Consider the following 21,546-nt stretch of genomic DNA (forward strand, 5'->3'; position numbering starts at 1 on the left):
CAGCTGAATGCAATCAAGTCCACAAATGGCTTCCATAATGTTAAATGCTTGGGTGTTCCTGATAACATGGTCATTTCCAAATCAGCAACTGTGGCAACTGTGCTAAACATGTGTTGTAACATCAGCTCTTACTCAGTTACTTTGCATGCCAAGAAAATCATCCTGTGACCTAAGACACATATTAAGGCCAGAGCAGAATGCAGGAAGAACTGCAAGGATAAACTGCCAAATAAAACAGATTTGTTACTGAGACCCAAAGTTTAACTTTGCAGCATAAAACTGCTAAATAAATAGAATATTACACTAAACAAAACTAATCCTCTTACAGAGTATGATAGACTTTGTTTTTGTCACATCTCCCTAAATGTTGTGTCTGCTTCTCGAGTGGTAGATACTTCATTTTTGGGATGCATATTTTTGTACATTTCATCAAATTCACCTTTTCTTCCACCAAGCTTAATTTCTATATTTGAACTTATATTTTTTGTGTCATCGCAGTAACAAAATATGAAACTTATTCCTTCTATCTCTTTTTAAACTGTCAGCTAAGTGCACTGTTTACCCCTTTAGCTATTTAAATCCACATTAAATCCCATATAAGCACGACTTAAATTGAATTCCATATCCCAAAATCCAGGTCTATAGAGCCTGTGTCCTGAGTACACTCCTGTACTGCAGTGAGTCCTGGACCCTTTATGCACGGCAGGAGAGGACGCTGAACACGTTCCATATGTGTTGTCTCCGATGCATTTTTGGTATCACCTGGCAGGACAAAATTCCAAATAGAGTAGTCCTAGAACAAGCTGGAATATTTAACATTACTGAAACAGTGATATCTACATTGGCTTGGGCATGTTGTGAGAATGGCTGATGGTCAGATTCCAAAAGATCTCCTGTATGGAGAATTAGTGCAGGAAAAGTGCCCCAGAGGGAGGCCACAGCTGCAATACAAGGATATCTGCAAGTGGGATCTGAAGGCCTTAGGAATGAACCTCAACAAATGGGAAGTATTGAAAACTGAGCGCTCAGCCTGGAGGCAGGCGGTGCAGCATGGCCTCTCCCAATTTGAAGAGGCACTTGTTCAGGAGGCCGAGGCAAAGAGGCAGTCCTGAAACCAGCAAAATCAGGGAGCTGGGCAGGGGATAGGTTGTATTTGTTTTCAGTGTGGAAGGGATTGTCACTCTCGAACTGGCCTTCTCGGCCACACTAGACGCTGTTTGAAGACCTCTATTCAGAGCAAGTTACCATAGTCTCCCAGGACTGAAGGATGCCATTGCCAGGTTGAATTCACAGTTGTAACATTTCAATGAAATTAAAAATAAATAAGCAGTACTATAGCTTGTTTGCCTTGTGTGTTGTGTGTTTAGTCGTTTAGTCGTGTCCGACTCTTCGTGACCCCATGGACCAGAGCACGCCAGGTCCTCCTGTCTTCTACTGCCTCCCGGAGTTGTGTCAGGTTCATGCTTGTTTGCCACATGCATTTAATAGCCCACAGATAATTAATAAACACAAAAGGCATTGACATGCTTTGCAGAGTGCCATTTTGTTATGAACTCTTCCATGTATGCTTTTATAATTAATAGGTGGTAATGATAAATGGTACTAAATAAAAAAATGTCAGTTTCAGAAGTATAAAATACACAGATTGATATACATGATACGCCATAGACAAATGTGTGTTTTTAAGTGTGTACTGTGTTTCACTTTTTGAAATACAAGCAGTTAACTCTCAAGTTATGCTTTGTCACTTGCAGAACATAAAACCAATGCAGAATTGTAATTCCTTTATTTCCACAAGTTCTATAAGAAAACAGAACAGTAGGTGCTCCATGACTGGAGCTAATATGCATAGTGATAATCAACTGCAAAAGATAACTAGCCAGTTTTATTTGTAATTACTGAATTATTTTACAGGAAGCAAGGAATTCCCCATGAGGAAAAAATGTCAGTATAGCACAGTTGGGGGTATTTTTAACTGTAGAATGCCTTAATTCCTATACATTTATACCCTAAAAAAGGGAAGTGAGCAAAGGCATTGATGGAGACTTTACATCATTTACATCATTCTTCCTTTAGGAAAAGTGTCAGGTGATTGTTCCTCTATTACTTGAACAACATGTAGTTTATTTAACAACCTTGGATCTAGATCAGTTTGGTCTCTGATTTTCTTGACAGTTTCTGGAGTACTCATTGGATAGGATTCCTTGGTTTCCATCTGTCCACATCTCAGACACTTTAAGCAGGTGTTTCCTATTTTAGCAAAATCTTGGTAGGTGTTCTCACTAGAAAAGCAATACAATACTGGGTCTGCAACACAGTTAAAAGTGGTCAGCAAAAGTGAAATGTGGTAAATATTAAAGATTCCGACAGCAAATTCACAACTTCTCTCAAAGAGGCTGCGTATCAGCAATAGAACATGATAAGGTCCAAAACAAATCAGGAAAATGGAGATTGTGCTTGAAACCAGACGTTTAATCTGAATCTTCTTCTTTGTCTGGGTGCCATGACTCTTGTGGACAACTCGCAGAATGCCATAATATGAAAAAAGGAGCAAAGAAAATGGAAATAAGAAACCAGCAGTGAAACGGTAAAAATTTATGTTGTGTTCCCAGTTTTTTATGGGATAATGCTCAAAGCAGACGACATGACTCTCTGCATCTTTACTGACTTCACCGTGTCTAAAAATTATCCAAGAAGTCAGGATTTCTTTCGTCCAGATGGCAATGCTCACTATAATAGCAGCTTTCATTGTCCGACACTGATGGAAGCGAAAAGGGTACACTACGGCCAGGTAACGGTCAATTGAGATGCAGCAGAGGAAGGCCACACTGATGTAGATATTTTCGTACAAAAGGATGCCACAGATCTTGCACAACAGTTCATCATAGGTCCAGTTGTCATGCTGCAAAACATATTGGAGCCAAAAAGGCAGGGAGAAAAGATAAAGCAAGTCTGCTACAGTTAAATTGAAAAGGTAGATGCCCAGTTCATTCTTGACCTTGACTTGCAAGTAGGCATAGTACAAGGAGAGACAGTTGGCTGGGAGCCCTACTATAAAGACAAGTATATATATTACTGGTGATAGTGTCTGATGTATGTTGTGATTAATAGAGCAATTCAAAGTATTATTGTCCATGTCTCCTGAAAGGTTCTCCATGTCGTGCAGTCAATGACCATACAAGATCTGGTCGAGCAGACATAATTTTAATCTACCATTTCATGATTTCTCTGTTTTCTTCAAACCAGTGCTGTCACTTTTAAAAACCTGCAGGAAAGAAAATGATGAAGACAATTCTAGTGAAATCCAACAACAAAGTCCATAGTGTTTTTTCATAACCATCTATAAGATGAAAGCTATAACCTATACACACTTACCTGGGAGTTAATCCCATTGAATTCAACAGGTATTCTTAGTAGAGATTTACATCATGCTGTAGAGCAACTTGTAGCTTGCTAAAAATTTTAAGCATGGAAACATAAACAAGGAGTGCATAATTGTCACAGATTTGACGTCCTTGCACTATAATTAAATACGAATTACAATTAATTGTCAGATAATTGGTAATTGCTGTTTGTTGATATATGGATGAAACAGATGCCCTGGATCTGTTTCAGTCGGGCTTCAGGCCGCGCCACAGTACAGAGACGGCATTGGTCGCCCTGTACGATGACCTGTTAAGGGAGGCTGATAGGGGCAAAATATTTCTGCTGGTCTTCCTCGACATCTCGGTGGTCTTCGATACCGTCGACCACAGTATCCTCCTGGGGAGGCTCTCTGAGTTGGGAATCAGTGGCTTGGCACTAGCCTAGCTCCGTTCCTTCTTGGAGGATCGCCCCCAGAGAGTTCAGCTTGGGGAGAGTGTCTCGGGCCTGTGGAATCTCAATTGTGGCGTCCCACAGGGGTCGATTATCTCCCCAATGCTGTTTAACATCTATATGTAGCCGCTGGGAGGGGTCATCAGGTGATGTGGGGCATTGTGTCATCAATATGCCGATGACACCCAGTTCTACATCTCCTTTTCACCAACTGCAGGTGATGCCGTCCTGTCCCTTCAGTGCTGCCTGGGGGCCGTACTGGAATGGATGGAGGAGAATAGGCTGAGGCTGAACTTGGACAAGACGGAAGTTCTGAGGGTGGGTGGCCTCGTGGCTGGTGGCTTGGGTGACTCTCTCACATTTGGGGGGGTGACCCTGGCCGCGAAGAGTGGGGTCTGCAGCTTGGGCCGACGCTCACCATGGAAATTCAGGTGGCATCGGTAGTCCGCACCACCTTTTTCCACCTTTGGGGGATAGCCCGGCTGCGGCCCTATCTAGACATGGGGGCACTCACTACCTTGGTGCTTGCACTCGTAATCTCAAGATTAGACCACTGTAACACGCTCTACTTTGGGCTGCCTTTGAGGCTGATGCGGAAACTTCAGGTGGTGCAGAATGCGGTGGCCAGACTGGAGTGAGAAAATACCAACACATTTCTCCAACTCTGGCCACACTGCATTGGCTGCCCATTCATTTCTGCGTCAACTTCAAAGTTTTAATGCTTACTTATAAGGCCCTAAACGGTTTAGGACCTCGATATATGGCAGAACGCCTGCTCCCACCAAGGTCTACTTGGATCACCCGTGCGAGTCAGGAGGTGAGGCTGAGGAGCCTGATGCTGAGAGAGGCCCGGAAGGAGAAAACACGAAACCGGGCCTTCTCGGCGGTGGCTCCTTGCCTATGGAACAACCGCCCTCCGGAGATTCGCGCAGCCCCTATGCTGGGAATCTTTAAAACCCAATTAAAAACATGGTTATACATCCAGGCCTTACCTCCAGTCAATACCTGATCTCTTTTCTTATTTTCCCCTATTTTATTATCCCTCTATTTTATTACAATTGTTATCCAACGATTATGTACTTTTCTGCATTTTACTGTTTTATCCTATATTGTAAGCCACCTAGAGTGGACAAGTCGCCCAGATAGGCGGGGAATGAATGAATGAATGAATGAATGAATGAATGAATGAATGAATGAATGAATGAATAAATAAATAAATGTAAAATTCAGATCAAGGGATTTTTTTAATTACTATTGTTAAAAGATGATGCTGTTAAGGCGCTACATTCAATATGCCAGCAAGTTTGGAAAACGCAACAGTGGCCAGAGGATTGGAAAAGATCAGTCTACATCCCAATCCCAAAGAAAGGTAGTGCCAAAGAATGCTCTAACTACCGTACAATTGCACTCATTTCACACGCTAGCAAGGTTATGCTCAAAATCCTACAAGGTAGGCTTCAGCAGTATGTGGACCGAGAACTCCCAGAAGTACAAGCTGGATTCCGAAGGGGCAGAGGAACTCGAGACCAAATTGCTAACCTGCGATGGATTATGGAGAAAGCCAGAAAGTTCCAGAAAAATATCTACTTCTGCTTCATTGACTATGCAAAAGCCTTTGACTGTGTGGACCATAGCAAACTATGGCAAGTCCTTAAAGAAATGGGCGTGCCTGACCACCTTGTCTATCTCCTGAGAAACCTATATGTAGAACAGGAAGCAACAGTTAGAACTGGATATGGAACAACTGACTGGTTCAAAATTGGGAAAGGAGTACGACAAGGCTGTATATTGTCTCCCTGCTTATTTAACTTATATGCAGAATACATCATGCGGAAGGCTGGACTGGAGGAATCCCAAGCCGGAATTAAGATTGCCAGAAGAAATATCAACAATCTCAGATATGCAAATGATACCACTCTGCTGGCAGAAAGTGAGGAGGAATTAAAGAACCTTGTAATGAGGTTGAAAGAGGAGAGTGCAAAAAACGGCCTGAAACTCAACATAAAAAAAACTAAGATAATGGCCACTGGTCCCATCACCTCCTGGCAAATAGAAGGGGAAGATATGGAGGCAGTGACAGATTTTACTTTCTTGGGCTCCATGATCACTGCAGATGGAGACAGCAGCCATGAAATTAAAAGACGCCTGCTTCTGGGGAGGAAAGCGATGACAAACCTTGACAGCATTTTGAAAAGCAGAGACATCACCTTGCCAACAAAAGTCCGAATAGTCAAAGCTATGGTTTTTCCTGTTGTGATGTATGGATGTGAGAGCTGGACCATAAAGAAAGCAGACCGCCGAAGAATTGATGCCTTTGAATTACGGTGCTGGAGGAGGCTCTTGAGAGTCCCCTGGACTGCAAGGAGAACAAACCTATCAATTCTAAAGGAAATCAACCCTGAGTGCTCACTGGAAGGACAGATCCTAAAGCTGAGGCTCCAGTACTTTGGCTATCTGATGAGAAGAGAAGATTCCTTGGAAAAGACCTTGATATTGGGAAAGAGTGACGGCAAGAGGAGAAGGGGACGACTGAGGACGAGATGGCTGGACAGTGTCTGCGAAGCAACCAACATGAAATTGACAGACCTCCGGGAGGCAGTGGAAGATAGGAAGGCCTGGCGTGCTCTGGTCCATGGGGTCACAAAGAGTCGGACATGACTAAACAACAACAACAACAACAACATTGTTTGGATTCAAGATCAATGTTTAGATTACTGAGATCACTCTTAGTATATCAACATTACTTCTAGCTTGGGTAACGGTGCTAATCAACTGATGCTGAAAAATGTTGACTTCCGAAAGCCACACAACTGTTCCTATTCCTAAAAAGGTACTTGGAAAAGTTGACCAAATCTTGCTATCCTGGAATCCATACACAAAGAAATAACTATGTAGAAAGCAGTCTCGTGTATGAGTTTTAGCTGAGTGTGATCCACAAGATCCATCAGTGCCAAACAGTAACACAGTCAATGGTTCCTGTATTGCAAAAGTAAAACTGACCAAGTCCTATCAAAGATAATTGTCCTTAAACTGGAACTGGGAATTGCACTTAAATTGGACACATGTTTATTTTAAATCGTGCTCAAGGTAGCCAAATATTAAAACATATTAAAAACAAACTAGATTGTAAAACCATGATCAGTACAAAAATTAACATGGTAATAAAAGGCCAGTTTGCATGTTTACAGCCTTCCTAAAAGAGGAGCATACCCAACACAGGAGCGCCCCCTTCCTATGTGCCCATCAAGTGGGCCTGCAGAGGGGCTGATATTCTGAAGGCAACATATTGTATGTGCAGCTCTTCATGCCTAGGCAGGTTCATGATGAGATCAGTAGTCCTTTAGTTAGCTACCCTGTTTCCCCAAAAATAAGACCTAACCTGTATATAAGCCCTAGTTTGATTTTTCAGGATGCTTATAATATAAGCCCTACCCTCAAAATATGCCCCAGTTAAGTGACACCCCGCCCTCCACCGTTGTGCAGCAACTAGAAGAAGATTATATGACTTATTTGAATACATGTAGATTGTTGTACATGAAAAAAGAAAAAAATTCCCTGAAAATAAGCCCTAATGTGTTTTTGGAGCAAAAATTAATATACGACCCTTTCTTATTTTCAGGGAAACACGGTAGGTACCAAGCTGTGGTCAGTTATGATGAAATATTGCTGGATTAGATCAAAGCAGGGCATGACTGTGTGAAGGAACACAAGAAACTACTTTTACCTTGTGTGTTCCAGTCTTGAGATCCCAACTGCAGTCTCTCTCAGACTGGGCAAGATTTATGATAGTCTTTCTTGTCCAGCAACAGCTGTGCATTTGGCACTGAAATCTACTACAGCCGCATTGTAAAATAAAACAATGTGTATTTCCTTAAACTATCAATTTAAACACACTGCAACATTTAATTGAAACATAAACAATCAGATAATATGTCTTACTTAATAATGACTAATTGTTACTCATTACTTCAGCCAGAAGTCTGAATGTATTTGCACTTGGAATTTCCCTTGTCTGTTTGGCTTCCTTGTCTCAGACCCTCTGTTCTTAATGTGACCATTCTAGCTATAAATCGTAGGGCAATGCTTTTGTCTACAATTTCTGGGAATTTCTAAAACTTAAACAGGGTAATTGCTGGCTGAATAACTCAGTGGTTTAGGTACAGGCTGTGGAGCCAGAAGTTGGGAGTTTGATTCCCCACTGTGCCTTCTGTGAGTACAGCCAGCTTGTGGGGCCTTGGGCAAGCTGCACAGTCCCAGTGTGCCTTCAGAAGAAGGTAAGGGTAAACAACTTCTGAGTATTCTCTGCTGAAGAGTTTTTAAGTTTTTGCTTAAATTCCTTTAACTATGTAGCAGGAGTGCAGGGATTCACAGAGCAAAATAGTATCAAGCTCCCCAAAGTAGTCCACCCCTTTTCTCATTAATTGGCACTTAAGGTCTCAGTAACTCACTCTGAGACATTTTGTAAGGAGAAAGAATAAAATATGGCTGCTTTTAGCAACATACTTCATCAGACTAAAGAGAGAGAGAGAAAGGAACCACAGAGCAGAGAGATGGAGCTCTTTATGAATTCAGAGGTAGGGAAGGAACCATAGATTAGTGCTGGATAGATTAACAGTCACCCCAGCCCAGAAAGGGCCCTCTCACCAAACCTACTAAAGGCAGCATGCGAAGTTGCAAGGACTCCAACACTCTCTACCTGGATAACTGTGAAGTGTCACAAATTGACGACACACTGTTATTATTATTATACAGGGTAATACGGCTCTATCAATCATGTTCCCTCACTAGTTTTTCTTCTGCTAATTATGAACTGTGCTGAATTGATAATCCTTGAGTGTAGACAAAACAACCCACATCCAAATTCATTTAGTGCAATCTGCTGGCTTTAACAGATGGATTGCAATCTATAACCAAACCGATGATAATTTTTCAAAAGTTCTCTGACATTTTTTAGATCATAAAACCTCCATTCTGCTCAAATTATACTTTAGACAATGAAAGAAAGGAAAAAGAAAGCAAAAGGCACCGAAAGACAGCTGCCTCATCATTATCTTTGCAAGAGCATTAGAGTATTTTTTTTTAACAAAAGCTTTACAAACATGTTTATTCAGTTCATTTGCAATAAAAACAGAAAGGGAAACAACTCATATTTTAGAGCTAATGTGGTGTTGTCAGTGCCATATTTTGACTAGGAAGGTCAACATTCAAGCTGGCCATTCATCTCAGTGGGTGACCACAGGCCAGGTTGCTGCTGCCCACTATGGCCTGCTTCACAGAATTGTTGTAAGGATAAAAGAGGTGTTAGATGAATAAGATTCAATAATATCAAATATTATATATGCTGTTGTCTTTTTCTCTGCTTCGTGTTGCTTTCCATCCCCCAAAATCTATATTGAAATATAAAAACAGGTTTATGCTGTTGGAAAATAAGTTATTCTGAATCACACAAACCAACAATCCCCAGAACTTAGTAGGCACCAGTTCATAGGCTGAACTCCCAACATGCAATTAAATAACCAATGTTAAACAGGAAACCAGCTAAAAAGAGAACTGGCCACAAGCCAACAACAGCTGAACCACCTCAGCAAACAAAATACAGACAAGCCACCTCACAACAAACCCTATTACTATTTTAGTAAACGCAACTTGAACAATGGATTTGAAGAAAGTTGCAAATGTTTAGAAACTACTATGTTTTTGAGAATAGGATGTGTCTTTCACATACAATGATTTAAGGTACAAAAAGCATCTCAGTGAATTTACTGCAGAATTGTTTAAAAGTACAAACTATAAATTTTGTAGATCTTCAAATATATGAAGAGCTTTTTAGCATTAATGATGCAAACATCATCAGTTCAATTCTATCTAAGTACATTCACATATTTGTTTAGCCCAGATTTGTCAGTTACTTCTGAAGGTCTCAGGCAGCAAAGAAAAGTTAGTACTGTATTGATTAATTGTCAGAATTATTCATATGTTATAACTGTTATTGGTCCTGTAAGTGTATTCTTCCCCCTAAGGATCTTCATTAGCAGTTGCAGCTCTGACCACAAATGCAATAACAAAACGTTATGTGGTTTTGCTATAGAAAATGTATATTTTGGGCAATAACATGTTTACCCACAAATCACTTGATATTTAGCAAGGAGAATTTGACCTATACTATTCATCATCCAAATTACCTGTGTCTTATTTTTCCTTCTCTTATTTTATTGCTTTCATGCTTTCTCCAGGGGGTTCTTGGCAGCACACATGGAGTTATCATGGCTTATCTTCACAACTAAACCTGAGGTTCTGAAACACAGTGAAGGAACATGCGGCCTTCTAGATGTTCTTGAACTCCAAATCCAATGGCTGCCTTGGCCAATATCATGGTGTGAAGGAGTAACATTTCAGCAACATCTGGAGGGAAAAATATTATTCTAAAGGAGTGGTGAGTTTCAGAGCTTGTAACGTGTGCCACACCACATAGTGAGCTTCATAAATGGGTGGAGGCTTTGACTTTCTTCTGTACTGCTTATCGTGAGATATCTTTTTTGTTATGATCCTCTTGTGCTGTGTATTTGATAATTTAAACTGCTATAATAAATAAAAACTTTGAAAGCCTTCCATGTTTTTTTTTTAACATTATCTTCAAAAGAAGCTTCACAAAATAGAATAAAAGTCTTTCCTTATCTGCCAAGCAAGTATGTCCTGATGGCTGAAACTGTTTATTGATATTTAGTCTTGATATTTAGCAAGGAGAATTTGACCTATACTATCCCAGGTAGCCAGCTCAAGGTTGACTCAGCCTTCTATCCTCCTGAGGTTAGTAAAATGAGTACCCAGCTTGCTGGGGCGGGGGCAGTATGTAGCTTACATAATTAACTTGTAAACCGCCCAGAGAGTGCTTGAAGCACTATGGGGCGGTATATAAGCAGCACACTTTGCCTTCTTTAAAAATTATTTATTTAATTTTTAGGGTTATCTTACCTTCAGCACTTGTGACTAACAAACTTTGACTGGCTAGCTACGTATGAACATCATCCTAGGGGGCGGGGGAAGCAAACCAAACAAGTATCTCAGTAGCACCAAGATTCCAAGTCTCAAATGACCTCCAAGAAATCATAAAACTCCAGTTGGAGGGGATCTTTGGGGCTATTAAGCCCAACTATCTGCCAGTGCAGGAACCCACAACTAAAGCATCCTGATAAATGACAAGTCTAATCACTAAAAGAGAGGCCACACCTTCAAGGCATGATATTCTACCCCTGAGTGGCTCATATTAATTACCAGGAAATTCTTCCTAGTAGTTTGTGAGACTTACCTGTCTTGTAATTTGAATCTATTGGTTCAGATCCTACCCTTTGGAGTAACAAAACGAAACAAATAACACACCCCAAAACCAAGCTTGCTTCATCTTTCATGTGACAGCCCTTGAAATATTTCAATATAGCTATTTGATAGCTCTTTGTTTTCTCCAGGTTAAATATGCTCAACTCTCTCAACTATTTCACATTAGTCTTGATTTCAAGACCCTTTCCCAGCTTGGTTGCTCTCAGATCATGCCCAGAGTTGTTGATATAAATTGTTTTTAGTGTGAGTTTTCCACGGTGAACACAGCTCTCCAGAAGAGGTCTTAATGAAATTAGAATACAGTGGTACAATTGCTATCAATACTATTGAGTGATGTGGACCTTACATATCCATTACTGCAGCCTGTGATTGCATTTTTTAATGCAGGGTCACACCGTTGACTCTTGTTTGGCTTGCAGGTTACTAAGACCTCTAGATCCTTTTTACAAGGTACTGCTGTCAATCCAGGTGTCATCCATCCTGTGGCTGTACATCTGATTTCTCCTCCCTAATTGTCAAACTTTACACCTATCTCTACCGAAATTCATTTTGTTTTTTTCTGTCTGGTTCTCAGAGGATAATCTTAAACCCTGATTCTGTCTTCTGAAGTATACGCTATCATATCCCCTGGTTTGTGTCATTTGCAAATATAAGCATCCCCATTAATCCCTTTCCAAATCCTACATAAAGATGTTGAACAACACGTGGGCATGAACACAATGTACTTACTATGCTAAGGAGGTAGTATGCCACTAAAGAGAGCCTGTTGAACTTTAGAATTTGTACATGTGGCCTCCATCTAGGTGAGTCCCAGTACATGAACGAGTTTTTAATGTGCCTTTTACAGTATTTAAAAATTCTCACACTTTGTAGAAATTAACTTTTTTTCTTTAAAAAAGAGGTAAAAAACCTGATTGGTGCCAATTGAGCTTTTCTTTTAAAGCAGATGAAAGATAGGTTTAAACTTTCTCCCTCATGTACTGGCCTCATGTACTGGTCCCAGTCCAGATCAGGGTTGCACCTGCTTATTTTAGGATAAAAAGTGGCCCTTATGTGCGCACTACATCTTCACAATTTCATTGTAAGATAGAGTAGGCTGAAAGGACACCAAGGTTATCACAGAGGTTTCATGAGTCTTCCCAATCCTACAATCCAGCACTCTAACTACTACCCCATACTGATGTACTCCAATACTGACATTCTGGTAGGCAAACTGTTTCTGTGTACTGAATAAGGAGGAGTAGAAAACCTATGGCACAATCAATCTGTTCATCTCTAAGATACCACAGGACTTTGTTGTTTTTGTCAAAATAAACCAACATGGCTACCCCTCTTAAAAATCTCCAGACTCAAGAGGCTTGCCTACATAAACAAACATAATTATAAAACCAGATCCAATGTTTATTATGTTCTTTAGTGAATATTGATACCTATAAGACAACAAGAGTTAGTGATAGCTTGTTAGATTCACTGAAATAACACAAACATAAGCTAACGTTCTACTCCACCGGCATTTTCATCAGACCAGGTATTAAGGGATATAGTAGGAAAAAAACCCTCCGATATGCAGATGATACCACTCTGATGGCAGAAAGTGAGGAGGAACTAAAGAACCTTGTAATGAGGGTGAAAGAGGAGAGTGCAAAAAATGGTCTGAAACTCAACATAAAAAAAACTAAGATCATGGCCACTGGCCCCATCACGACTAAACGACTAAACGAACGAACGAAAACGAGGAAAAAAAGACATATAAAAGTTTAGAAAATCATGGCTAGAAGCACATGCCAGGTTATTTTGTTTAAAGCAAGCTCCAAAATGGGGATAGCAATCACTTAACAGGAAGCAGTTTTCAAATTTCATCTCTAGAGTATAGATTATAACATCATCTTAATATTGTTAAGACAAAGAGTGAGCAGTCACTTAGCATAAACCCATGGTCCTATATTGAAACATGTTCCTCTTTAGTGGGAACAGAGGGACGTGGCAAGCCCATATCAGAAAGGTTTGGATAGAAGTTGGTCAGACAGGGCTGTGAAGGACTCCTCAAGAGTTGGAAGCTTAGCTTATGTTTGTGATATTTTAGTAGTCTAATATTATTTATTTGATTTATATCCCGCTCATCTGGTAAATCTATACCACTCTGAGGTGTCACTCTTTGTAGCGTGGATGAGGACTATACAGCTTGTCCCTACCCTTTTCTCTCTTTTTTTTTTTGTTGGATTATGGAAGATACCATGAATAGCCCACCAGGGCAGTATCTACAACCAAGCAAAAAAAATTAATATTATCCCGAGGTGGGGGAGGCGAGTGAGGGCTGAGGACAACACTTTCCTCCAACTATGAGATAATATTTTTAATTTGGACTTGCCTAGTGTGCAGTCTAAATTTTTTCCTGCTTCTCTGATAGTTTGCCACATTTCAGTAATGCCCAACCTTATGAAGACTCCTGAAGACCTTATGTTTATTTCAGTTTAAGGATCTAATAAATGTATCACTCACCCACATCTTCAGAATGTATACAAAGACTGTACAGCTTCTTTCTTTTCCCCTGATATCTGTCGTTTCTTCGACTGTTTTAATTAGCAGTGTTTGGTTCCTCACACCAGGCTAGCTATGCTGCCATTTTTGTGTCACTTTTGTTATAAGGAATAAAAAAAGATTTACCTCAAGAAGCAAGTCAAAGTAAAGCTAACATGGCACTAGAATTCTTTCCTCATTTTCAGAAGATAAAAGCAGCTTGTGAAAAAGGAAAGCAGGTTCTACTACCCTCACACGTATGATGAACCCACAGAGTTTGAAAATTGGCCAATTACTTATTGAAATGCCAGATGCAAGGTAGAAAATATGACTCATGTTAAAGACATCAATGTCCAATGTTTACAACAGAGAAAAATGGAAATATTTCCAATTAAACTGCCATCTGAAAATGAAGTGATCAATGTGGTTCTCTTCAACCTATTTATTTCAGACTCTGTGGCTATTATGTTCAAACAAATAATTTCCTCTCAGTTCAGTTCTGGACCAGACATAAGGCTGTTTGCAATTTGTAACATGAGCCATGAATTAAGTCCAAATACAGCTAGAAAAAGTAAAAGGAAAAAAGCAGCTTATTAATTCTACACAATGTTTGTCAATTCTGCCTAAACAAGCTGGGGTCAAGACTGCAGCTGCTGAAAAGGCATGGTACTTTAGTTTCCATACACGAAAGAATTGAGACTGAACCAAGGACTTTTTCCAGTGTCACTAACTAAATCATTAGCATGTTTACCTTTTGATGCCTTTCCACTATTGGTGGTATGAAATACAAGGAATGGAAAATGTCAAATGAGGCACGCAAGTTCAGGTGAGGCTTTGGAAAAGGAAAGCTTTGATCAAAAGATAGTAGATCCAATCAGGTTGAGTAAAAATCAAATGGTAGTGGTGAAAGTATATAATCCAGTAAAAGAAGGGGTAGCCATAGAGCAAGATGTAGCTAAATCAGGAGAGAATCACACAGGCATAAAACGGGCAGAACTCTATCAGATCGTACATAGTAATCCACCAGGCATGTCAGGGAAGATCTCAAGACTCCAACTGGTCCCACCAGTGGTGGAGTCATTCCTGGAGACAGCCTACCACATGGCTGGGTGTAAAGCACTACTTAAATTTCCCAGAATGCCCTGGACACTGTGAGCAATTTAAATGCAAGCTTTCAGCTACACTTTTGTTGCCACTGGCCTGTGTGCCAGAGGGGTGGGAGGGTGGGCGTAACTGTAAGAAGGAGACCATGAGAAAGTGTCACCAAATCTTGCAGTAGCAAATCGCACAGATCAGTTCCATGCTATGTGAAAATAATCTGAGGGCAGATGCATTGAATGGAGAATGTTAATGTGGGAAACAACCACACTGTCTACTGCACTGATTTGAACAGGTTGTGGAACAAGGCCTTCAGGAGGCAGCAAACAGCTCCATGAATATCAAACTGGACAATCCACGAAAGAACACTAACAATGCAACTGCAGATGTTTAATTTCAAAGAACTGCCATCCAATGTCACTAAGGAAGCATACATTGGATTGTACTGGGTGGAGAGAGAGGTTACTTGCCTGTAACCATGGATCTTCAAGTGGTACTCTGTAAATTCACACAAATGGGTATTTTCCGAGGTTTCCGTGCGCAGGTGCAACTACCCATTTGTATGCATTCACAGAGTCCACGATGAAGAATTACACAACTCTGCAATATGAGGGGAACAATAAAGGGGAACAATAACAACAAATATTTATACCCCCTATTTTCACCTGAAGAGGAGCCAAGGTGGCATACAATATGAAAAACAAACAATGTAAAAATTAAATAACACAACAAAACAAAATAATAATGATAATGATAAGGAAACAGCAGCACAACTCTCAGGCAGGCAGTAAGTGAGAAATGTATGGCATAACACTCTTTGCAAAGCACACATGGACCCCGCCCCCGGTACACGGTTGGGAAAAGGTTGGGGACCACTGATTTAGGTAAAGCAAAGATTTATATGATGGGCTTCCTGGTACTGTCAGTGGAGGAAGACGATAAATTTTTATTAGTTTTCTCAACTGAATCTGCCTGTGATATTACTCCTTCCCCCCCCTCAAATCTCCAAATTCTTTGCTCTTTGAAGAGCTGAATATTTTTGAATCAAATCTGCTGATGAAACAATATACTTTAAAGAGTTGTTGGAGTTTATCTCTGTTGATACCACCACAAAAATCCATCTGAATCTTGTATTCCTATTGCCTTCTACATTTCCTAGAATTGTTGTCTTTTCCTGTGACTCTTCCATTCTTGTGAGATCTTGAAAGCATAATAGTGCCAGTTAGGCATTTTAACATCTTGTCAGTATTCAGTCTTGATTGGATTTATATGTGTTATGTACTGTCAAATCAAAACCTATTTATAACAAGCCTAGCAGGGTTTTCAGGGTGAGTGAAAGGTTTTTATCAGTTCCACCCTATTCAGTGAATTTGCATGGCCAGGGGCAGATTTGAACCCAGGTCTCCTAAGACCTAGTCCTTCCCTCTGTCCACTACATCTCTCTGGATGTCAACAGCATCAAGCCAATTTATGCCAGGGTCTCCTAGTCCTTTGAAAGGCTCCTTCTTTTGGGCATGCTATAGGACTGTGCAGCTTGCCCAGCACCATGCAGGCTGATTCTCCTCCAGAATGGGGGAAAGAACTTCCAACTTCCAGCTTCTGGCTCTGCAGACAGTTACCCAACTCAATGAGGTACAGTATGATCAAATTTAGAACCCTGTTATTTATCTTTCGGTGGTCTAAAGCTCTACCACAACACTGCACTTTGAATTTTTAAAAAAAGACTACCACCTTTTCCACAGCCCAGCTTTTATATCTACCTGTATACACTTATTTGGAGTACTATAGTATGGATTATTTTTGCTTTCTCGAGTCACATTTTTTAGACTCCTGGATCTTTTCCTAGATCCTTGATATCTGCTCTTCCAAATCTTACTCTATTGATTTTTAGCCGTAGACTCCATTTGAATTGATGACTGAACCAAAAAATAGAAATGTTTAACATGATCCATTTAATGGTTGTTGTGGGTTTTTCGGGCTCTTTGGCCGTGTTCCGAAGGTTGTTCTTCCTAACGTTTCGCCAGTCTCTGTGGCCGGCATCTTCAGAGGACAGCACTCTGTGCTCTGGTATAGTTGGCCAACTACACTCCTCAGCAATCAAGTCATTACTCTTTTCTTCCAGTAGTGTTGTATTATCAGTCATAAACCATACATTTTTCAACAAGTTTTCCATTCCTTCATCTGACTCTAATCCCCATTTCCATACATTTTCTGTATATGGATATAAAAGACAGGAAATACACCTTTCTCTGACAGCTCTGCCAATGGAAAACCATAGGTTCCCACCATATTCTTTCCTACCTATAGCTTCTTATTCAGAGTATAAGTCAGACATCAGGACACACAAGTGCAGTGGCACATCCATTTATTTTTTAGCAATCTATTGCTTGCTCCAGACAAGAAAAACTTTGTTGTAATCTATGAAACACACAACAATTTTCTTCTGAAATTCTCTGGTATGCTCCAATAGCCAGTATGGGACATGAAGCCAGACTGTCAATTGTATAAATCTCTTTCAATAAAACTAGCAGCTTTACAGAGCCACACATGTCTACAGGGCTTTGGAAGACTAGCACTGTGCTGCCCCTGACAGGTTAAGCCGGCTGCTAAGATAGGAATGGATGGACAGCTTCAGCATTTCTCAGTGTCAGGTCACATTTCCAGATGCAACATTTCCAAGACGATACTGATTCAAGAAATATACTTCCCAGCTGTAGACATGATCCAACAAGGAAGTGGTGTGCCACTGGATGTGTGTTCTTTAACAGAAAAAAATTGGTGCGTAATGGATTTTCACAATTGCTTCCGCCCTGAAAACTGAATCACCCTTCAAGAGTTTTTCTAAATTGACTTTAACAGACCTCACACAAGAGTCAATGAAGAAATCTAAAAGTGTATCTCAACACCAGCCATGAGACACATAATTGCTGTTTGTGAACAAAGACTTAGTGTTCATTTTCCTAGTGATCAGTCACCAAAGAAAAGTAAACTTAATTTGCAATTTACTGAGCTCCAAAACAACATAGGAAGATAACTTACTTCTTAAGGCAATTCAATTTCTAATTGGGAAGCCCACATTGTAACTGTGTCCACCCAAGACAAACTTCTCAATTTAACTTAATGTATCCTGTATGTGCTATCCTATATTCTCTTCACTATGAAAACCGTTTAATCTCTGTCTTTGGTATGTCTGTACTGTTATGTATCTGATCTGCTAGCTCTCAGCTTTTCTGCACAGATATAGCCTTATCAGAAGTATCTTTGCTTTGGTGGCAACCTGTTTGAATTATTTCAATATATTATAATTTGGTATTCAACTCATTGAAGGAACCTTTCCTTCTTAATCTGTCCACCTGAGCCCAAAAGGCATCAGTTTATGCCCTTATTTATGAAGTAAACAAACAAATGCAAAACCACCTCCAGTGGATATGAAAGGTATCATTAGAACAGCATGGCACTAGCCCTTACATGAACCATGATAATACTTGCATCGTAGCACAGGACCTTTCACCTTCCAGCCACCTTCTGCTGTCATCAGCTACCACAGGTCCATCCTCACTGCTGCTAAAAGGCCACAGATTTAGTAGGTCACTTGCAAGCCCACCACGAGCTCCTCCCTCAGGAGGGGAAATTGACACCTAGCTGCATCTGCTGATGATGGAACAGCCACTGGCTAGGAATGACACTAGCCCTTTTCCACAATGGAAAAAAAACCTACTGGGTGATCTGCCGGTTACTCACACTAGGGAGCTGCATTTAACTACAGCCTAGCACCCACAGATCTCAGGATAGTAGCAAGGACCAAGGACTGAAAACATCACACTTGGAAGACATGCGTGTTAGTTGCCTGATATTTTCTCTATCGATACCAGTGTTTTTCCTGAAGGAAATGCGTCACTTTTTGAAGCAGGCTTTAGACAGCACAATTAGATGGAAACAATAGCGTTTGCCCACAAGGGACCAGCCAGCTCTTCCTGGCTATGTGGAACAAACTCCAAATAAATAAATAAACAAATAAATAAATAAATGCTTCCATCTTTCACTGAGTGTGGTGTGGTGGAGTTGGTTTGAAGGAGGAGCCCAATGAGGAAAGAAATTTGGCAAACTGGCCAAGGAAGGGTGTTTCCTAAGCATTGAAATAGCAGTAGAATTATTGCACAAATATTTACATCTTAGGCCAGCTACATCACTGCTAAAGGTGACCAAGTTCTGCTTTCTCCCCATTAAGCCTTATTTTAAAAAGAGCAAATATTTACAAAACATATATCTGCATCACATCACGTACAAAGAGTCTCATGCAGGTAATCAGCTCCATGCACACATACTGTCAACCCTGCTGCTGTTTTAAATGAAGAAAGGATTTCCTTGTGTAATTAAGCAGAAAGTTTAAACAGGCTCCTAGCAGGGGGATAGGATGCAAGTACATGCAGGCAGGCAGGCCTGTAATGTTAATGTCTGGAACCAGCCGTGCATCGCACCCCAAAGCAAAATTAATATTTTTTGCCTTGCACAACATTCAAAAATTATAGCAAAGCTTGAAGAAGTTGTTTCTGGACTACAGCTGCCATAATATCCCAGGTAATGTAATTCTGTACTAGTAGGCCTGGAAGATTATGGGAAATGCAATCCAAAAACCTTTTCCAAGATCTGGATCATATACATATCTATCCTGAAACTATGAATTAAGAATGGATCTTCATGGATGCATAAGTCAATGCAGGAATCTTGCAGTACTGGCCTATCAGAGGAATGACCAGCTAGCTTGCTCCAGAGATGGGGAGCACAATCACCCACAACAATCTCTTGCATTTATTTCTTTTGTTTATTTGTTAGATTTTTACCCCGCCCTCTAGACAATGTCTACTCGGGGCGGCTTACATAGATAAAACAGGGCAATATGACATATATAAAATCATAAAAATTACAATTATAACAATTAATTTGAAGAAAACATTTCCAAGATGGCATGACTCAAAAAGAAAGAGAAATAGAATTTATCATTAGGATTTATTTGAAATCTTCTAGACTCTGCTTCTTTAATTTCATGAAGTCAAATCATGTTTCTTTCCCATATTTTCTCCAATTACAGCTCCATTAGGAAGAATGGAAAGCAGCTACTTTTAGGAGCTATTGGGGAATGAAGCTTATCAATTCCCCATCCCCAGACAGCTGTCCAAAAGGTAGAGAACAAGGAAACACATAAGTCTGTTTCCCACTTCATTGTTTTTTCAAGGCAATTTGCCACATCCTTAATTCTGAATCTGACACCCTGGGGCTCTTATTTGATTGAGATAGTGCAGTCTGAATTTAATAATTTCTTGTGTTTGGCTCCTGATATAAAAACAACCGGTAGTTTGATGAGGAGGACTTACCTATGGATTGACCCTGCTCCCATCTTTTAAACAAGGAATTTACAATATAAACACAAGGAACATTTATACTCAGAAGTAACTCTGAAGTCTCTCTGAGTTCAATGAGGTTTTGCCCCAAGTTATGTTCAAAGTTTGGAAAAGTTACTTTTCCAAGCTCTGAGAGTCCCATCCAGGGATTCCAAAAGACACAGTTCAAACTGGTACTTTCCCACACACTAGCAAATGCCCCCAACACTGCAGCCTTAGTAGTTGCTAACTGGCTGCACATCTGGATCAGGGAGAGAGAATTGCATCAGAAACAAATTGATTTCCTTTAATACCTGAGCCTGATACCACAGATGTTGTATTCACCCAAGCCCTCTCTGTTTAAAGCTTTAAAAAAAATAAGAATTTGATTGGATCAGAAATCTACATAGATAAACAGTTTAGATTTGCTGCTAGCCAATTTTCAGAGAGATTTACAGAAAGAATAACAGAGTAGCAAAGGCTCACGTGCAAGAAGCACCATCTTATCCAAGAAGCTGTGAAAATGACTTGCCTTTGAAGCAGCACAGAGCTTCTGCTTCTCTTGGTCTCGTCTGAAGCTCTTGGCTGACTAACCTCTTCCCGGCACAGAGCTAAACTGTCAGTGAGTCGGAGGAGGAGGAGGAGCACAACATCATACTCCACTCTGCTACTCTTCTTGTCAGTGTCACAGCCAAGAACCACCCCAAAACTTGAGATGATATTAACAGAGTATCTCCTCTTGTTACTCTCAGAGCTGGATTAGTCTCACCATTAGGCAGAAGGAGGCAAGTATCTTAGATGGTAAATGCTCTGGAATAGCAAAAAACTCCCTGGCTTATTTTCTGAGCTACTTAATGACTTCAGTCTATAGGACAAGCAACATGTCTGAAAATTAGCCCGCTGCCCACGGTTGCTGGGGCTGGGGAGGGGATGTTGCCGCAACACTCCCTTTGAAGTAGCTGTATGTGGTTGGCTGGCTTTTGTACATAGAATGGCATGTGCCCTCAGGGGGTGTCTTGGGGTGGTCCTATTCCAGAAGCACATTGCCCATGTTTGAAATATCTAGCTGTCGACATCCACTCTTGTTGGTATTCCCCAGTAACTGGTATTTGGTGTACTGTTCCTGAACCAGAAGATCCAATCAATCATCATGGATAGATAACATCTATGTGTTGACCAACCTTCTCCTCTATAAATGTGGCTGGTCTTTTTGTAAAGACAGTGAACAGGAGACATAACGTGTAATGTGGCAAATACTCTCTTTTGCTTGCCAATCAAATTAATTGGACGACCCAGAGTTCTAGAACGATGGATGAGGGGGAGGGAAAGATTCTATATTTACTTCCTCTATATCATTACACCTCACTCTGCTTAAATTTTCTTTTATCAAAGAACCCAAGAG

At 40.4% G+C, this 21,546-nt stretch overlaps 1 protein-coding gene across 1 annotated transcript; it reads right to left on the reverse strand.

Moving 5' to 3' along the window:
- Nucleotides 1-1,464: 1,464 nt before the first annotated feature.
- On the reverse strand, nucleotides 1,465-4,272 carry GPR68 (G protein-coupled receptor 68). Its single transcript, XM_020807597.3, has one exon. It carries the CDS (start codon nucleotides 3,155-3,157, stop codon nucleotides 2,057-2,059), a length of 1,101 nt encoding a protein of 366 aa, XP_020663256.2. The 5' UTR covers nucleotides 3,158-4,272; the 3' UTR covers nucleotides 1,465-2,056.
- Nucleotides 4,273-21,546: the final 17,274 nt, after the last annotated feature.

The sequence above is a fragment of the Pogona vitticeps genome, chromosome 1 (genome assembly GCF_051106095.1).
Source record: "Pogona vitticeps strain Pit_001003342236 chromosome 1, PviZW2.1, whole genome shotgun sequence".
Lineage (NCBI taxonomy): Eukaryota > Metazoa > Chordata > Lepidosauria > Squamata > Agamidae > Pogona > Pogona vitticeps.

Bases quoted from the DNA above. Each gene is read 5' to 3' on its own strand.
- GPR68 (XM_020807597.3), bottom strand. From the start codon at position 3,157: ATGGAGAACCTTTCAGGAGACATGGACAATAATACTTTGAATTGCTCT.